Raw genomic sequence first — 18936 nt, forward strand, 5'->3', positions numbered from 1 at the left:
TAACTTAATTAGGGTCAAACCAAAAGCTAAAGGTGAAAAGACCCTGCGATCACACTCGATAATTTGTTTTATTGGGACCAACAACTCTCACACTCACGCAATCACGTTCTTAGCTCACACATATTACCCGCGATCATTTGTTCTTTGGTCACCCTCCCACGTAATGTTCTTGGCTTAAACACATCATGCGCGGTCAGATATTCTTTGGCCACCCAACCACGTGATCATATGATGTTGGTTGACGCTCATCACTCGCGATCACGGGTTATTGAAATAAAATGAAAGTATTTTTCCCCACCTGATCATCTGTTCTTAGCACGTCTATGATGTCCGCTCTACAGCATCTACACTTGGCGCGGTACAAAACCCGCAGGTACGAAATGAGCTTCGTGAGGAGGTTCAGTGGCGAGGGCGTGGTCGTAGACCTCTTCATGTTTCGGATCAGTTTGGCCCTTCCGAACTTCCACTCGGTGTCCGACTGTCTCTGGATTCTCTGATAAGTGTCACTCATCATAGCAATGAGCAGATTAATCAGAACGATGATAGTAATCACGTTATAGATTCCAAATGTGGCTTTAGCCAGAAGGTGAGTCGCTGATGGATGATTGTCCCCCGTAGGTTGCAGACTATCCATCTCAGTGAGTCCGAATAAACTGAAGAATAGCAGCTCGAAGCATTGATAGAATCCGAATGACTGACCATAAAGTAGCATGGCCTTGCTATCCAGTCTTTTCGCAAGCATTGGTCGGTACACTGCCGCGAGATGAGCTGTGAAGCCCATCATGAATATTGATAAGATGACGAGGAATCGCACCATGTCGTACATCAGATCCCGTATGATGACCCCCCACGGACCGAACAAATGATGGAAAGAGAGGAAGTCCAAAAGTTGCGCAAAGCAGAGCATCATACTAACCGCGAGAAACTGGTTACGAGTGTACACGATATTCAAGCGTTGCTCCCCTTGAAAAGCGATGGCGAGTAGATGAAGGAGGATCGCAATGAGACTGAGGAACAGCACAATGAGCGGCATCCAGCCCAGGCCCGCGCGGTCATGAGGGTCCGTCAGTTGCGATAGCAACAAGCCCGATAACCATATAAGGAGGAGAAGCTCGTACCAGTGTGGAATAAGGGACTGGGCCGAGCTGTTCCACGGTACCACGGTGGTTAAACAAAACAGTATAATCAGGTAAAGGTGAGATATAAGATGACAGATAAACTTAATGATAGGTACTTTGTGAAATCGGTCCTTCCACGGGAGACAAAGAAACGCCCAGAAAGGAGGGCATAGAAGACACATAATAAATAACAAGAAGTATTTCCAGTCGTCCCATTTGAAGTCACCTCGCCACACATCGCCGAGGTAAACCTGCACAGTAGGGTGTGATACACAATCTTTTTGCTCCGTCTCGATTAGGAAGTCCAAAAAGGGTATATCCCTGTCGTCTACTGCCGACAGTAGGGCCTCAGGGTTATCGGCGCAAGCTAGGGATAACAGCTCCACCGCGACCGTCTCGCACACCGTGCTAACCGCAAGGAGGTCGCGACCGCGTTCTTTTTCCCGTGAGGACTCGACTCGGTAGTGTCTTGACAGCTTGGCGGCGGAGTAGATCGGTGCGGGGGTTTGAAGAATGAAGTCAACAACGGATGCGGAGTCGTTAGACTTGGAACACACCATCAGGTCAAACAGGAACTGAAACAAGATGAACGGAATGAGGTGTGTTACACGAACACGGCAAATCACGCCGCCATCTTATGCTTCTGCGAAATACCGAGTCACACTAAGCATCCATTTCCATCGGCTCAAGCGGGTATGTTAGATACTTTTAATTAGATCTCGATAGTAAAGTATCATACTTTATTTGTGGATGGTTATTTGGAAGCTATTTTTTGAAGTGTTAGAAACGTGTGTTTGATCATATACCGCGTCAAAGTCTTCTACTATCGGCGTCTTACGCACCTTTCTGTTGGCTAGTAGTGCGTTTTACTATCGGCGTCTTACGCACCTTTCTGTTGGACAGTAGTGCGTTTTACTATCGGCGTCTTACGCACCTTTCTGTCGGCTAGTAGTGTGTTTTACTATCGGCGTCTTACGCACCTTTCTGTTGGCTAGTAGTGTGTTTTACTTTCGGCGTCTTACGCACCTTTCTGTTGGATAGTAGTGCGTTTTACTATCGGCGTCTTACGCACCTTTCTGTTGGCTAGTAGTGCGTTTTACTATCGGCGTCTTACGCACCTTTCTGTTGGCTAGTAGTGCGTTTTACTATCGGCGTCTTACGCACCTTTCTGTTGGCTAGTAGTGTGTTTTACTTTCGGCGTCTTACGCACCTTTCTGTCGGCGAGTAGCCGGTCGGTGTTCATCTCTTGCTGTAAAAGGTAATTTACCACGCTCACGTGACCAGATGCAGCCGCGTAACAGATCGGAAATTTCCCTTCCTGAGAGAAAACATATTTAATCTAAGTGTGAAAGAAACTTCTCTCTTGAGCGTAGAGGTCAGCAGTCGCGGTCCACCGTGCTCGACAACTAACGGCAGTCGACAAATAAACACGAACCATCGCACTCGACAACTGACCGCAGTGCACCGCACTCGACAGCTGACCACAGTCAACCGCCGTCGACAACGGACCACAGTCAACCGCACTCGACAACGGACTACAGTCCACCGCACTTGATAACTGACCGCAGTTCACCGTACTCGACAGCTGATCGTAGTCCAACGCACTCGACAAATGACCGCAGTTCACTGCAATCAACAACTGACCGCAGTCCACCGCACTCGACAACTGACTGCAGTCCACCGCACTCGACGACTGACCGCAGTCCACCGCACTCGACAACTGACCGCAGTTCACCGCACTCGACAACTGACCGCAGTTAACCGCACTCGACAGCTGATCGTAATCCAACCGCACTCGACAACTGACTGCAGTCCACCGCACTCGATGACTAACAGAATTTTACTGCACTCCATTACTAACCGCAGTCCACTGCACTCAAAAACTGACCGCGGTGCATCACACTACATCAAAAATCCCATCCCACCCCCCATCCCATGTGACTTTTGTTGGTAAGAGCTGTCACCAAGGGTAATCAGTAAAATAGCCTCCAAGTCAAGTGCCCCCGTGAGTGATTTGTTGGAAAGCACTGTCAGTGCGTGTTATTACTGTACTGACCTTATTCTCCACTCTTGGAGAGGCACCCGACTCTACCAGTAATTTGACTACATCCACGTGACCATACTCCGCTGACATGTGGATCGGGGCGCAGCCATTCTAACAATGATAAGGAGAGGAGTTTGCTAAGCTAAGCTAGCATTTGGGGGAAGGAAAGAAGAGAGAATAAGGATAGAAACAATTGCGAAAGTAAAGGCAATTGCAGCAAATTGCATTTTGGAGATTCTGATCGGAGTTTGCCTATGTATTTTTGTCTACCTCGTCCGGTGCGTTTATGTCCGCGCCCTGTCCGATAAGCTGACTGACAAGTTCACGATGTCCGTTAGACGCAGCCAGGTGCAGGGCAGAGCGTCCGACTTTGTCCTTTACGTGTAACTGTACCGTTGATTTGCTGAGCAGAATACTGACAACTTCTGATTGGCCATTTTCGGCCGCCAGGTGCAAAGGAATGCTGCCCTACAGATGCATATAGATGATAAATAGAATGAGAACGAGAGAAATTTCCATTGTAACTATCATCACTAGCCTTCACCATTACTCTAACCATTACTATTATATTACCAACATCATCACCACCTTATGAATAGAACGATTTCGATAGTCATTAACATAAAACTAATAATCGGCAATAACATCGTGTTTATTTTTGATAACATAAAGTATTAACTAAAGCATTGTGATCATCAGTCATCATCGTCACACAAACACCAGCCCAAACAATATCAATATCATCAACATCGATCATCGTGTTCGCCACCTTCGACATCATCCTCACTTTCATCGCCGTTTATCGCCTTCCTTATTGTTATCATCATATCCCTTCCACTGACATTGCCCTAGCGTACCTGGATTGCTGTAGCTGAGTCCACGCGCACCCCTGGAGAGTTTAGCAGTATCCGCACGACATCCACGTGACCTGATTGGGCGGCGAGATGCAGAGGCGTGTAACTATACTATAAACGGCAAAAAGGATGGAAATTGAATAATTTTTCTAGTAGTGTCTGCAAACCATGTACCATAAGCAGAGTTGAAGCAAGCCTCGAGATATTGACCCTGCATAAGAGAAATTCCAGAAATTCTTTAGTCCGAGTAATGGCTAAGAACAAATGCACTGCTACATTTATAAACATGATGCATTGTAGACGATTCGACGTTCGTTAGAATAAGTATATACCTTTGACCTTTGATCCTATGATTTTAAATTGCTGCTTAGCAACGCATCCTTACATACTGGTTACCATGGATACTCACATCTCCTTTCTCGCTGTCGACAACTGATGGCGACTCGCTCTTGAGCGTGCCCGGGACCTTAAGTAGCATCTCCCGGACGACCTCGATCTGACCGTAACGTGCCGCCACGTGCAGCGCTGATAGGCCGGTCTGAAAAACATCAAGGGGCTAGCGTATTATACCAGCAAACACGAAACATGAGATCAAGGGGGTTAGTGTATTGTATCAGCAAACAAGAAACATAAGATCATGGGGGTTAGCGTATTGTACCAGCAAACAAGAAACATGAGATCATAGGGGCTAGAGTATTGTACCAGCAAACAAGAAACATGAGATTAAGGGGACTAGCGTATTATACCAGCAAACAAGAAACATGAGATTAAGGGAACTAGCGTATTGTACCAGCAAACAAGAAACATGAGATTAAGGGGGAGAGACGTTTACCTTGACACTAGCCATACTCCAGGGTACTTTACCGCGTAACACCTCGAGCACGTCCAGATGGCCGTACTTTGCCGCCAGATGGAGTACCGTCATGCCCTCCTGTGAACATAATACACCCAGTCACTTGTCAGTCACACAACACACTTAGTCACGTGCTAGTCACACAACACAAACAGTCCCATGATAGTCACACAATACACTCAGTCACGTGTCAGTCACACTATACACTCAGTAACGTGTTAGTCACAAAGACACTTAGTCGCGTGTTAGTCACACAACACACTTGGTTACGTGCTAGTCACACAACACAAACAGTCACATGATAGTCACACAATACACTCAGTCACGTGTCAGTCACACACGCAACATATTATGTTTCGTATAAATCAGGTAACAGAAAACATTTTACTGATTTTTTTACTGATGAAAACAACAAAGAACAAAAACACAACAATTGTGATTGGTGATTTGATTCCTGTTGGGACTTTTGTCTGTTCGGGTTTGATTTTGGTTACTTTTCCGAGTAATGTCCAGAAATAACATTTGTTGTTGGCTATTAGGACCTGTTCGGTTACTGTTCAGGTCATGTTCGGGTAGCTACGAGTCAATTTAACATACCACATCCTCGTCGCTCGCGGGCGCACCATATCCTATCAAGACTTCCACGACTGCCTTGTGGCCACCGCTGGCCGCTAGTAACAGGGGCGTCGCGTATTTACTCTGAAAAATCAGCATCTGTCAATATGAAGGGTAGCCGCAATCCATACGTTACGAGCAAGCCTTGAGTGCACTTCTATTTTTTTCTGATTTATGGTCCTGCCTACTCACACACAAAACGATGAATAGCAGAGCCAGTAAAAGCGGTCTCTTTGAACATGGCAAGAACATCCTCCTTTCACTTTGTACAGATTAACCTTGTTCCAAGCCACCAACACCGCCAACACCACTGCCCTTTGTTAAGATTTACCTCGTTCCTTACCCTCTACCCCTCCACCTCTGCTTTTGCCCTTTGTACAGAGTCACCTTGTTCGTACAACCCCCCCCCCCCTACCAGGGCCTTTTGTTCATAATCACCTTGTTCCTCCCCCCCACCATGGCCCTCTGTACAAAGTAACCTTGTTCCTACCCCCCACCATGGCCTTTTGTTTATAATCCCCTTGTTCCTCCCCCCCTACCATGGCCCTTTGTACAAGGTTACCTTGCCCCCCCCCCCCCCCACCATGGCCCTTTGTACAATGTTACCTTGTTTCTAGTAGTGAGGATACCAGACGCGTTAAAGCGAATGAGTTCCTTCATGACGGATACGCTCCCCTTCATGGCGGCGATATGTACACACGTGCTTCCCTCCTAAAACAAACGAAACCATTGAGAAGCGCCGGTACTCAAGCAACAAACGAAACCATTGAGAAGCGCCGGTACTCAAGCAACAAACGAAACCATTGAAAAGCGCCGGTACTCAAGCAACAAACGAAACTATTGAGAAGCGCCGGTACTCAAGCAACAAACGAAACCATTGAGAAGCGCCGGTACTCAAGCAACAAACGAAACCATTGAGAAGCGCCGGTACTCAAGCAACAAAGGAAACCATTGAGAAGCGCCGGTACTCAAGCAACAAACGAAACCATTGAGAAGCGCCGGTACTCAAGCAACAAACGAAACCATTGAGAAGCGCCGGTACTCAAGCAACAAACGAAACCATTGAGAAGCGCCGGTACTCAAGCAACAAACGAAACCATTGAGAAGCGCCGGTATTCAAGCAACAAACGAAACCATTGAGAAGCGCCGGTACTCGAGCAACAAACAAAACCATTGAGAACCCCCGGTACTCAAGCAACAAAGGAAACCATTGAGAAGCGCCGGTACTCAAGCAACAAGGGAAACCATTGAGAAGCGCCGGTACTCAAGCAACAAACGAAACCATTGGGAAGCGCCGGTACTCGAGCAACAAGGGAATGCAACGACGCAAGCGAGACAATGCTGAATAACGTTTGCGCGGGCTCTTGCCAGAACAAACACAACCGTAGTGATGAGTGAGTTCGAGTGAATGTACGAAGGTTGACTTCAGTTGCCATTTTGACTAACTGTACAGCATTAACACCATAATGTACAAAATATGACAAATTTGCTTGATACTGAGAAGGTCATAAAGAAAATCGTAACCTTAGCTTTTTCGCTAGTTTTCTTGGCATTCGTCGAAATGTGACAGTTCGCCGGTAAAAAGCCGCCATTTCAGAACAAAAAGGCTGGTTCAACCGCGCGAATTCGAAAGTAATCTAGCGTTTTTCAGCGCTGCCCGCTAGCGAAAGTACTTAGTTGCTTCGTTCTACAAGTGAGTCGCTTTTCTCTCTTGTTCCTTGCGTCAAAGGGATTGTTCTTGATGCATTGTGTGACTCGATGATGCATTGTGTGACTTACCGAGTTATGCTGTAGCATTACGTCTGGTTTGTGCTTGAGGAAGAGCGTTATGTGACTGGTTGTGTAGCGTGACTTGATGAATGATGTGACTCCTTGTGCTGTGTGACTTTGCTTGACTTACCGAGTTATGCTGTAGCATTACGTCGGGTTTGTGCTTGAGGAAGAGCGTTATGTGACTGGTTGTGTAGCGTGACTTGATGAATGATGTGACTCCTTGTGCTGTGTGACTTTGCTTGACTTACCGAGTTATGCTGTAGCATTACGTCGGGTTTGTGCTTGAGGAAGAGCGTTATGTGACTGGTTGTGTAGCGTGACTTGATGAATGATGTGACTCCTTGTGCTGTGTGACTTTGCTTGACTTACCGAGTTATGCTGTAGCATTACGTCGGGTTTGTGCTTGAGGAAGAGCGTTATGTGACTGGTTGTGTAGCGTGACTTGATGAATGATGTGACTCCTTGTGCTGTGTGACTTTGCTTGACTTACCGAGTTATGCTGAAGCATGACGTCGGGTTTGTGCTTGAGGAAGAGAGCCACGACTTCCGAGTGATCGTTCTGCGCGGCGTAGTGGAGTGGCGTTTGGCCTTTCTGTAATCGTCATACCATTTTTTTACATATTAAAAATGAGATAAAACCAAAATGAAAAGTAAAAAAAATTGTCCGCGGATCGAACTCTCGATTATAAGAGGAAAAGAGACCATACATCCAGACGTGCGCTGAATCACCGTATGGCAGCTAAGGCTTTACGGCTAGGCTGGAGATTTCGGCCCCAGCACCGCTAACTAGCAAACTGAGTAACACACAGGTACCGAGGCACCCGCGCATTTATAGGGAGGCAATAACCAGGTTCCTAGCCCTGCCTTATACGGTTACGCCACGCACAGTTCGCTGTCAAGTAGGTCGAAAAATATAAATGTCTATAAGGACGCCTTGGGTATCTTGGGAGCTCCCCTAGGCTGCTCCAAGGCAGTCTCTCTACTCATGTTAGTATAACTTCTTTTGCGCGCAGGGAAAATGGAGAATGATAAAGTGAGAATAGAAGCAGAATAATTTTTGTATGTGAGCCGGCGACATAAGCAGGTGCTGAAATAAATCAACGGCGACTTTGGTTATAATTTATGCTTGTGTTTGGCCGATTCACAACAAAAGTTTTCGACAAATTTTTCATTTTCTTCCTGAGTCACATCCTTGCCTTGAGATGTACTTACGTTGTCAACAAAGCTGATGTCGGCTTTCAATTCAAGAAGATGCTCACACACGAGAATACGTCCCTTTTCAGCAGCTAGATGGAGGGGCGTCTTTTTGTCCTGGTGAAAATAGAAATAGGTTTAGCAGATTTGTCCACCCCCCCCCCCCCCCCTCCAATGCTTCCTTTTCTAATGGCGCATTCAGGTTTGCCTCCTGTTTGGACGTAAATTTTAGAAGAAATATGTGACAGTGGTGCCCCTTCCCACCCCCTCTCAGGATGGTGCCCCTGCCTCCCCCCTCCCCCTCCCCCACGCTTACAACCCAACCTCAATCAGTATTCAATTAATTTTGAAATTTTCTCATCGTTTTCCTCCACCAGTCCCTGAAAAGCGACAGCCCTATCCCAGTCGTTTGGGTTTCCTGTGCCGTGAGGACTAGGTAAAGCCACATGAAACCAAAAACACCACAGGCAACCCGCATTGTGTACTTACCAATGTAAGTGCATCGACGCTGCCCTGATATTTATTCACCAGTAGCCCAACGAGCTCTTTGTGTCCGTTTTCAGATGCTAAATGAAGCGGGGTTAGGCCAACCTATGAGAATAAAAAAAAAATGCTAAATGGTAAGCATGGTATACAACAGAGTTTTATTCTACTCAGAACTCACATATCATTCACTAGTGTTAGTCACTAGGCTTAGTCGAAACTCGATGCAGCGATAATCACTACAACGATAATCTTTTGCATAACGATCTTGATTTTTGATCCCGCCAGCCATAAGTTATGGGAAATCATCACGATATAATTATGTAATTTTTTGTCCCTCGCCATAATTATCATATCGATATTTACCTTGGCTATTTGCTGATAATCACCTTGGTTATAATGCTGATATTCAACTCAATTTTTAACTTAAAATTTTTACATGCGGTGATATCAACCTCAGTGTTTAGCTATTACCTTGGTTTTGTACATTAGCTATGCGGTGATATCAACCTCGGTGTTTTGCTATTACCTTGGTTTTGTACATTAGCTATGTGGTGATATCAACCTCAGTGTTTAGCTATTACCTTGGTTTTGTACATTAGCTTTGCGGTGATATCAACCTCAGTGTTTAGCTATTACCTTGGTTTTGTACATAAGCTATGCGGTGATATCAACCTCGGTGTTTAGCCATTACCTTGGTTTTGTACATTAACTATGCGGTGATATCAACCTTGGTGTTTAGCTATTACCTTGGTTTTGTACATTAGCTATGTGGTGATATCAACCTCGGTGTTTAGCTATTACCTTGGTTTTGTACATTAGCTATGTGTTGATATCAACCTCAGTGTTTAGCTATTACCTTGGTTTTGTACATTAGCTTTGCGGTGATATCAACCTCAGTGTTTAGCTATTACCTTGGTTTTGTACATAAGCTATGCGGTGATATCAACCTCGGTGTTTAGCCATTACCTTGGTTTTGGCGTTGACGTACGCCTTGTGTTCCAGCAGCTCTTGTGCCACCGCTAGGTGACCACGCTCGGCCGCGAAGTGAAGAGCAGCCTTACCCGTCTGGAAAAAAACCGTAAAATACTGGGTGCAGATCGTTTTTAAGAACAATATATCGGCAGGCCAATATTTGTAACCTGCCTTCGTCAGGTTACAAAAAATATCGTTTTTAAAAACCATATCTTCGTTGTTGTCGACTTTTTTTTTTTAAATATCTTATTGATATCTAACTGTTGACGCAGACCACAAGGTCCGACGCACACCAGCAGATATTTTCTTCCTACATTTATATAAATATTAGACGAACAAACCTCATCAAAGACATCCACTCGCGCTTGGTATCTGAGCAGGGTCTTCACGACGTCCACGTGACCTTTCTCGCTTGCAATGTGCAATGGCGCAAGCCCGATCTGTCATGAGGAAGATATGAAGCAATAAGAATTTAACATGTCAAGGCTCAAACACATAAATCTTGTGGGCGCTGAGGCTAACATCGGGTGACGCAAATATCGTAGTCAGGGGACTGATCATTTGAAAAGTGAAGGGTGTGTGAAATCTTTTTATCTGATCTTCTTTTTATCTGATCTTCTTTGTATCTGATCCTCTATTTATCTGATCTTCTTTGTATCTGATCTTCTATTTATCTGATCTTCTTTTAATCTGATCTTCTTTGTATCTGATCTTCTTTTTATCTGATCTTCTTTGTATCTGATCTTCTTTGTATCTGATCTTCTTTTTATCTGATCTTCTTTTTATATGATCTTCTTTTTATATGATCTTCTTTTATCTGATCTCTTTCTGAGAGCGAGCATGTTTTTCTTTCTTTTTTGTTCAACTTTCATTTCTCTCCGGTTCTAGTTGAATGAATAGCTGACGGGTTTCAAATCGTGTACACAAATGTCTAACATAACGTGACACAACACTCACCAATGATCGTCAGTATGTCTTACATCACGTGGCAAAACACTCACTGATGATCGTCTGTATGTCTAACATCACGTGACACAACACTCACTGATGATCGTCTGTATGTCTAACATCACGTGACACAACACTCACCAATTATCGTCAGTATGTTTAACATCACGTGACACAGCACTCACCAATTATCGTCGGTATGTCTAACATCACGTGACACAGCACTTACCGATGATCGTCTGTTGACGGCCGCCTGGATCTTACGCTGGGACATGGCCCCCAGCAAAGCACCAAGAATGTCGTTATTTCCCGAGCGTGCGCAGTCGTGTAACGGAGTTTCTTTCGTCTGGTGGAAGAAGAATTTTCAAAATAAAATTGGCTTGATTCTTACGAAGCGAGTGTAACCAGGTTTATTTAATACACAAAAGCTTACTGAGGTTGCAGAGCTCACAGTTTTTTTAGAGTGTTAAAAAAGCTTGCAGAGTACGTGGCAGAGCTTGCACGCACGTGACGAAACATACTGATTGGGAGTCGAAGCTTACCGAAAATTTTAATTGGACGGCTTACCAAGTGCGTGGAGGGGATGATCGTCATTTTGTAAGGAAGCTTATCAGAAAGGGGGAGAAGGTTACATCCGTGTCGAAGCTTATATGTAAAGAAATTTATAAAGTAAGCTCCGAAGCCTACCGAGTATGTATCGAGTAAAACCGAGTTTACACCCAAGTTAGCCAAGTAAACATGTGCCAAAGAGTAAAGCTATCGAACAAAATATGTCTATGCTTACCGAGTGCGTATCTAAGCTTACGGGTATGTGCGTAAGTTTACCCGTAAAGAAGTCGAAGCTTACCAAGTGTATATCGAATTTTACCGAGTACTATATGTTACGAAGCTCACCAGAAAGAAGTTGAAGCAAAACGAGTATGTGTCGAAGCTTACCGAGTGTATAACGAAGCTTACTTAGTATGCTTTGAGGCTCACCCGAGAAGAAGTCGAAGCTTACCGTGTGTGTGACGGCGGTGCAGTCCGCACCATGTCTCAGTAGAATATTGACGATTTCGATATCTGCACTTCCGCGAACTTTTGCTTTTGTAAGCTGTGCGGCGTAATGTAATGGAGTCTCACCTTTCTAAGAAATAATAAATAAATTTCTTAAAATGTATTTCCTGGCTTAAGAAATGTTAAACGCCAGTTGTTGCTGTTTTTCATGGGGAGGGACCAGCGTACCAACGCGAATTTCCTGCATTCCCTAAAATACTTAACACTAACCCAGCACTCGCTTAAAACGTCCAGTACTATATTCGGGGAATATTCTTTTCATGATTATTTTTTAAACAAAATATGGGGGTCATGCACGCCCCCTCTCTCTGCCGCCGCTTTCAAGACGTCCCGTTGATACCCAGTACGTCAGAGCTCCTCCTAGTTCTTCTTTGCCTTTTGTTGATTCATTTAACCCACGTCGGTTGACGTTGAGTGCAAAGGTTTAACCTGGTCCACACTACTGTCGGCCCCACCCGTCCTCTTACTCTCGTGTACATGAGAGCTCTCAACATTTCTTCTTTGTGCTTTTGTTACTTACGTCGGTCGGCATGTTGAGAACGAGTTTCGCCACGGCCTTGGACTTCGTCTTGTACAGCACTTTGAGAAGCTCCTCCAGCTCTAAATAGCGGCCGCTTTTTATCGCGTGATGGAGCGGGGTCTCTCCGTTCTGCACCAAATAGAGAATGATGTCACGAATATTTGGTGAGGGGCACGACATTGTCTTGGTGGACAGAAACCGTAACAAAACGTAGCTGAAATGCATAGTAAGCACTCTGTGCCACATAAATAAATAAATATTGTTTTCTATACACAACGTATGAAGGTTTGCAGAAGAACAGTAGCATTGCCTTGGGAAAGCCTACAATATTATTTAGTTGTACTTTTATGGTACAGGAAGCTGAAAGATAACACTTTTTAAGTTAAAACCTTGGCTCTCCTAGCAGCATCTGCTTTCTCCTTGATAAGTAATTTCAGCGTTGCCAGGTTACCAAACCGGGCGGCAAGATGGACGGACGTCTCTCCGTTCTACGAAAAGAGAGAGAGAAAAATGGTAAGTGCAATGGTTCTCTTGGTCTACTTTTTAAACTCAAATTACCACCTTTACATTATCTGGTATGCTGTAGTATTTAAACGCGAGGTTCCTCTGTAAAAGGAAAAGCTCCTCCCACCCCCAGGCTCAAGAACAATCAGTTATCAATCAGCCGTCAATGCGTCAACATGTCAGGAAAATTGCTCTGAGCGCTAACTTCAAATTTCTTTTCATATATCTTTCCTAGACTTGTCCAAAATTTTGCTAAAATGTTCAGATTTATAGTAAAATAATGCTATATCAAGCTGTGCGTGCTCTAAAAGACGAGCATTTTAATCACAGCGAGAGAATAATGTATGCAGAGGTGTTAGATTACGGACAGCGCAAAATTTGAAATTTCGCCCCGAAAACGTGAGTGGACAGCAAATCACTAATTTATCAATCTCTTAACACAACTGTCTCGTTACCTGTGCAAAAATAGTTTTATTCTAACCGACTGAGGCTCAGAGATAAGCAATTTTACAGGAGGCTTATAACTTGTGACTGCTAGCATGGTAGTGTTATGATTATAATTGCAAATTGGATCCCGGGGGTGGGAGGAGCTTTCCCTTTTATAGCGGAACCTCGTGTTTAAAAGTAAGGGAAGTATAAGGGATGGGAAGGAAAAAGGGAAGGGAAGCGATAAGGGAAAGGAGGGAATGAGAAGGGAAGGGAGGGATGAGGGAAATCATGAACAAATGTTAACGTACCACTCTCGGCGCATTGACATCTGCACCACTCTTCAGCAACATCTCTGCAACACGCTCGCCATCTTTGATACGCGCGGCAATATGTAGCGGCGTCTGTTGCTCCTAAGAACAAGATAATGGTTACCGGAGCTCGAATCTCTCCGAGTGTGCTACGACCGAGCTCCCAACTCCCGAATCTCTCCGAGTGTGTGATCGAGTGTTACCTTTCCTCCTTTCAGTTGTACATTCGCCCCGAATCCCAGTAGAGTCTGAACAACTTGCGGTTTGCCGTGCTGGACGGCGATATGCAAAGCTGTATAGTCATCCTGTGGAAAATGAGAATGTTTAATTTTTTTTTTTTTTTAATAAGTTATATTATAGAATGTAATCTTCTCGTGTGAATAATAAGCAGGTAAAGTTCTTCAGAATGTAATCATCCCGTGTGGGTAATAACCAAGTAAAGTTCTTCAGAATGTAATCATCCTGTGTGGGTAATAACCAAGTAAAGTTCTTCAGAATGTAATCATCCTGTGTGGGTAATAACCAAGTAAAGTTCTTCAGAATGTAATCATCCCGTTTGGGTAATAACCAAGTAAAGTTCTTCAGAATGTTATCATCCCGTGTGGGTAATAACCAAGTATAGTTCTTCAGAATGTAATCATCCTGTGTGGGTAATAACCAAGTAAAGTTCTTCAGAATGTAATCATCCCGTGTGGGTAATAACCAAGTAAAGTTCTTCAGAATGTAATCATCCCGTGTGGGTAATAACCAAGTAAAGTTCTTCAGAATATAATCATCCCGTGTGGGTAATAACCAAGTAAAGTTCTTCAGAATGTAATCATCCCGTGTGGGTAATAACCAAGTATAGTTCTTCAGAATGTAATCATCCCGTGTGGGTTACACCAAGTTTTATTCTTTTCTATTTTTACCTTGGTCTTTGCGTCTACTGTTGCGCCCTTCTGGAGTAAAGACTTCACTACGCTGGTATGGCCCTTGCGTGCGGCGGTGTGTAAACACACAGCACCATCCTAACAGACACGTACATGATTAAAATATCCAAGTGCTTATTTGGCAAATGTAGTGATATGTCAAGCAATTTGGCATATAGGTCAGTGTAACCTTATTTGGCAAATGTAGTGTAACGTCACGCAATTTGGCATACATGTCAGTGTTGACTTTTTAACAAATGTATTGTATTGTCAAGCAATTTGGCAGGCAGTATTACCTTATTTGGCATGTCAAGTGTAGTATTACCTTATTCGGAATGTCAAGTGTAGTGTTACCTTATTTAGCATGTCAAGTACAGTATTACCTTATTTGGCATGTCAAGTGTAGTATTACCTTATTTGGCATGCCAAGTGTAGTATTACCTTATTCGGAATGTCAAAAGTAGTATTACCTTATTTGGCATGTCAAGTGTAATGTTACCTTATTTGGCATGTCAAGTGTAGTATTACCTTATTCGGAATGCCAAGTGTAGTGTTACCTTATTCGGAATGTCAAGTGTAGTTTTACCTTATTTGGCATGTCAAGTGTAGTATTACCTTATTTGGCATGTCAAGTGTAGTGTTACCTTATTCGGAATGCCAAGTGTAGTGTTACCTTATTCGGAATGTCAAGTGTAGTGTTACCTTATTTGGCATGTCAAGTGTAGTGTTACCTTATTTGGCATGTCAAGTGTAGTGTTACCTTATTTGGCATGTCAAGTGTAGTGTTACTTTATTTGGCATGTCAAGTGTAGTGTTACCTTATTTGGCATGTCAAGTGTAGTGTTACCTTATTTGGCATGTCAAGTGTAGTGTTACCTTATTTGGCATGTCAAGTGTAGTGTTACCTTATTTGGCATGTCAAGTGTAGTATTACCTTACTTGGCATGTCAAGTGTAGTGTTACCTTATTCGGAATGCCAAGTGTAGTGTATTACCTTATTTGGCATGTCAAGTGTAGTGTTACCTTATTTGGCATGTCAAGTACAGTATTACCTTATTTGGCATGTCAAGTGTAGTATTACCTTATTCGGAATGTCAAGTGTAGTGTTACCTTATTCGGAATGTCAAGTGTAGTGTTACCTTATTCGGAATGTCAAGTGTAGTGTTACCTTATTTAGCATGTCAAGTACAGTATTACCTTATTTGGCATGTCAAGTGTAGTATTACCTTATTCGGAATGTCAAGTGTAGTGTTACCTTATTTGGCATGTCAAGTGTAGTATTACCTTATTCGGCATGTCAAGTACAGTATTACCTTATTCGGAATGTCAAGTGTAGTTTTACCTTATTCGGAATGTCAAGTGTAGTATTACCTTATTTGGCATGTCAAGTGTAATGTTACCTTATTTGGCATGTCAAGTGTAGTGTTACCTTATTCGGAATGTCAAGTGTAGTGTTATCTTATTCGGAATGTCAAGTGTAGTTTTACCTTATTTGGCATGTCAAGTGTAGTATTACCTTATTTGGCATGTCAAGTGTAGTGTTACCTTATTCGGAATGTCAAGTGTAGTGTTACCTTATTTGGCATGTCAAGTGTAGTATTACCTTATTTGGCATATCAAGTGTAGTATTACCTTATTCGGAATGTCAAGTGTAGCATTACCTTATTTGGCATGTCAAGTGTAATGTTACCTTATTTAGCATGTCAAGTGTAGTATTACCTTATTCGGCATGTCAAGTACAGTATTACCTTATTTAGCATATCAAGTGTAGTATTACCTTATTCGGCATGTCAAGTACAGTATTACCTTATTTGGCATGTGTAATGGCACGCCTTTCTTGAGGAAGACCATTGCGGTGTCAGGATGTCCGGCCTCTGCGGCCACGTGCATCAAGGTGCTGCCGTCCTTGGTGCGAAGGTTCACGTTTGCTTTAAACTTATCGACGAGAAATTCCGCGATGCTTGAATGACCTCTTTGTGCTGCGAGGTGAAGTGCCGTGCGATCGTGCTGATAACAAAACCATGCATTATGGGAAGCCAAACGAGGATTAGACTAAGCGAGAGATTGGAGTAAATTACAGTCCTGGAGAAAATAGGGAACTTAAGCAAAAGTAGGAATTTTCTGGATGACGAACGATTGAAGTTTCTCACTTCTATATTCGACTATCTGGCAGGAGCGATACATAACGAAAGAAAACGTTTTACTTTCGGTTGGGTATGGGTTGGGTAACAAATGATTTGGCTAACAAATAAACAAACAATTCACCTTACCGAGTCAGTTACGTTAGCGTCAGCTTTGACGGAGTACAGGAACTTGACCACTGCCTCGTCCCCTTCCATTGCCGCGACGTGTAGGGCCGTCTGACCTTCGTGCTACAATGAAATCGTGATAGCGTTCTAGATTTTGCTGGATAGAATGCTCCCTTGAAATGCACTTTTGAGAATTTTGGGTGCTCTGAGATTCCAAAATTCTCCAAATTAGTTGTAAGATTTCCATAGGATTACTATAACTCATGGGATGGAATCTTTCTTTGCTCCTTCAATATGTGTAATACATCAATTACAGTGAAAATTGAAAATACGTTTTCAAACTTACGTTTTGAACATCAACAGGGCAGGTGGCTTCGATGAGGATTTTCGCGATCTCGATGTCTTTCCTTTTGATAGCAGCGTGCAGCACAGTATCACCAGTTTCCTATGGACAGATCGAATCTATTAACATAACCCGCGACAAGCAGCAGATGACATGGGGAGTCCCACTGCAAGAACTAGCGACGCCAAACCTGCAAGTGCTTGTTCTAAAATATGGGAAAGGCCTGAGTGCTCTTTTGCAGATCACACGTTGAAAAGAAAATTAGCAGTGAACAAATATTTGTGAAAGGGAAGAAACAGCAAAATATAAATTATGCTGATGGCGATGATGAGGATGATGAATATGTGACGGTTCTGGTGATGATTGTTATGGTGGCTGAGGTAACAATGTTGATAATTACGGCGGTGATTCTTGATAATATTGATAATACCCAAGGTGGTGGTGATGATGATGACGAAAATGGTGATGATGGTGACGATAATTATGGTGGTGGCAGTGTTATTGAAAATTATGATAATACTCAAGGTGACAATTATGGTGGTGGTGGTAATGCTATTGACGACAGCGAAGATGACTGAGATTAAGATGAATACCACTTTAGTAGTTCAGAGTCACAGCTCACCCCCTTGACGATGTTGACTTGCTGTTCCGCCTGGGAAAGTAACAACTCTTTGACAACCTGCTGGTTGCCAACAGCAACGGCAAGGAATAACGGAGTCGAGCCATTCTAAGGGAGAGAGCAAAACGCGAGAAAAACCCGCATCTAATATTGAGCTTTTAAGTACTGGAAATAAATTCAAGGTACATGTCATAACACGTGACATGTCGTGTGATAGCTGACCTTGTCGACCGTGAGTTTGCAGTCCTTTCCGGACACTTTAAGCAGAGTCTTGACGATCTCAAGAGCTCCAGACGGGCGGGAACACGCCATGTGCAGGGGGAGCTGGTCCAGAGGCTGCGATCACGAATCACCATAAGTTAAAAATACAACTCAGTGACACCCTTTTGACTACATACTACTATTTGGGGAAAAAGGGCAATTACAAATTATCATTAGCTAGCAAAACAATTCTATGCAAAGACTGGCGCTTATCTACTGCAACTTACTATTTATCATAAAAAGGGCTCTACCAACGCGACAATGGATACACGCACATGATGAGTCCCCTGTAAATCGCATGCGTTTCTACGACATTTATCCAGCCGAACAGATCGAATGTCTTGTTTCGCATCGCCTAGTATTTTCTAAAAATCCTTGTCCTTTTTGCAGGGGTTTTAATAGCACGTAGTCAATCAAACCATGTCCTAGTGCCCCTGAAATAAGTAATATGACCCCCCCTCCTCCCTTCCCCCTCCCACCTCCTAGCTAACAAAGCATTTCTTACCCCGGCCACTTGAGTCGGGTCGACCTTTTTGTTGAGCAAGAGTTTGACGATTCCATCCGAACCCGTGGCTGCAGCATAATGCAACGCAGTGCGGCCTTCCTGAAAACACACGGAAATTCATGAGACAAATATGGTATTATAATATATATATATATATCATGAGCGGTGCCGCTCCCCTAAAAAATATAAATACTATCATATACAAAAAATGGATGGGAACGGATTTAAAAATACATTTTTTTCGGTGTAAGGCTATACGTATACTCCTTTATCTATATCACGGTAATTAAGTCCTTTGCAATTTCAAACTTGGGCTCTTGATCATTTTTGCTGCTTTATTTCGTTTTATTTCATATTTTCTCCACGTGTTGTTAGTA

General features: G+C 43.4%; 1 protein-coding gene across 9 annotated transcripts in view; it reads right to left on the reverse strand.

Annotated features, from left to right (window-relative positions):
* LOC5511308 (serine/threonine-protein phosphatase 6 regulatory ankyrin repeat subunit A-like) overlaps positions 1-18936 on the reverse strand; it is a 50024-nt gene that overhangs the window by 1298 nt on the left and 29790 nt on the right. For all 9 annotated transcript variants that reach the window (XM_048726010.1, XM_048726009.1, XM_032380641.2 and 6 more), the window contains 27 exons: positions 18560-18658; positions 18016-18129; positions 17797-17901; positions 17178-17276; positions 16853-16954; positions 16389-16589; positions 14583-14681; positions 13878-13979; positions 13675-13776; positions 12823-12921; positions 12434-12562; positions 11858-11983; positions 11087-11203; positions 10251-10349; positions 9904-10002; positions 8941-9042; positions 8470-8568; positions 7748-7849; positions 6091-6195; positions 5467-5568; positions 4849-4947; positions 4426-4554; positions 4020-4127; positions 3433-3630; positions 3175-3273; positions 2329-2436; positions 299-1693 (listed from right to left, as the gene is read on the reverse strand). In XM_048726010.1, the coding sequence (XP_048581967.1) occupies positions 299-1693; positions 2329-2436; positions 3175-3273; positions 3433-3630; positions 4020-4127; positions 4426-4554; positions 4849-4947; positions 5467-5568; positions 6091-6195; positions 7748-7849; positions 8470-8568; positions 8941-9042; positions 9904-10002; positions 10251-10349; positions 11087-11203; positions 11858-11983; positions 12434-12562; positions 12823-12921; positions 13675-13776; positions 13878-13979; positions 14583-14681; positions 16389-16589; positions 16853-16954; positions 17178-17276; positions 17797-17901; positions 18016-18129; positions 18560-18658 (4338 nt within the window). The remainder of the gene's footprint in view (positions 1-298; positions 1694-2328; positions 2437-3174; positions 3274-3432; positions 3631-4019; positions 4128-4425; positions 4555-4848; positions 4948-5466; positions 5569-6090; positions 6196-7747; positions 7850-8469; positions 8569-8940; positions 9043-9903; positions 10003-10250; positions 10350-11086; positions 11204-11857; positions 11984-12433; positions 12563-12822; positions 12922-13674; positions 13777-13877; positions 13980-14582; positions 14682-16388; positions 16590-16852; positions 16955-17177; positions 17277-17796; positions 17902-18015; positions 18130-18559; positions 18659-18936) is intronic.

The sequence above is a fragment of the Nematostella vectensis genome, chromosome 4, assembly GCF_932526225.1.
Source record: "Nematostella vectensis chromosome 4, jaNemVect1.1, whole genome shotgun sequence".
Classification (NCBI taxonomy): Eukaryota; Metazoa; Cnidaria; class Anthozoa; order Actiniaria; family Edwardsiidae; genus Nematostella; species Nematostella vectensis.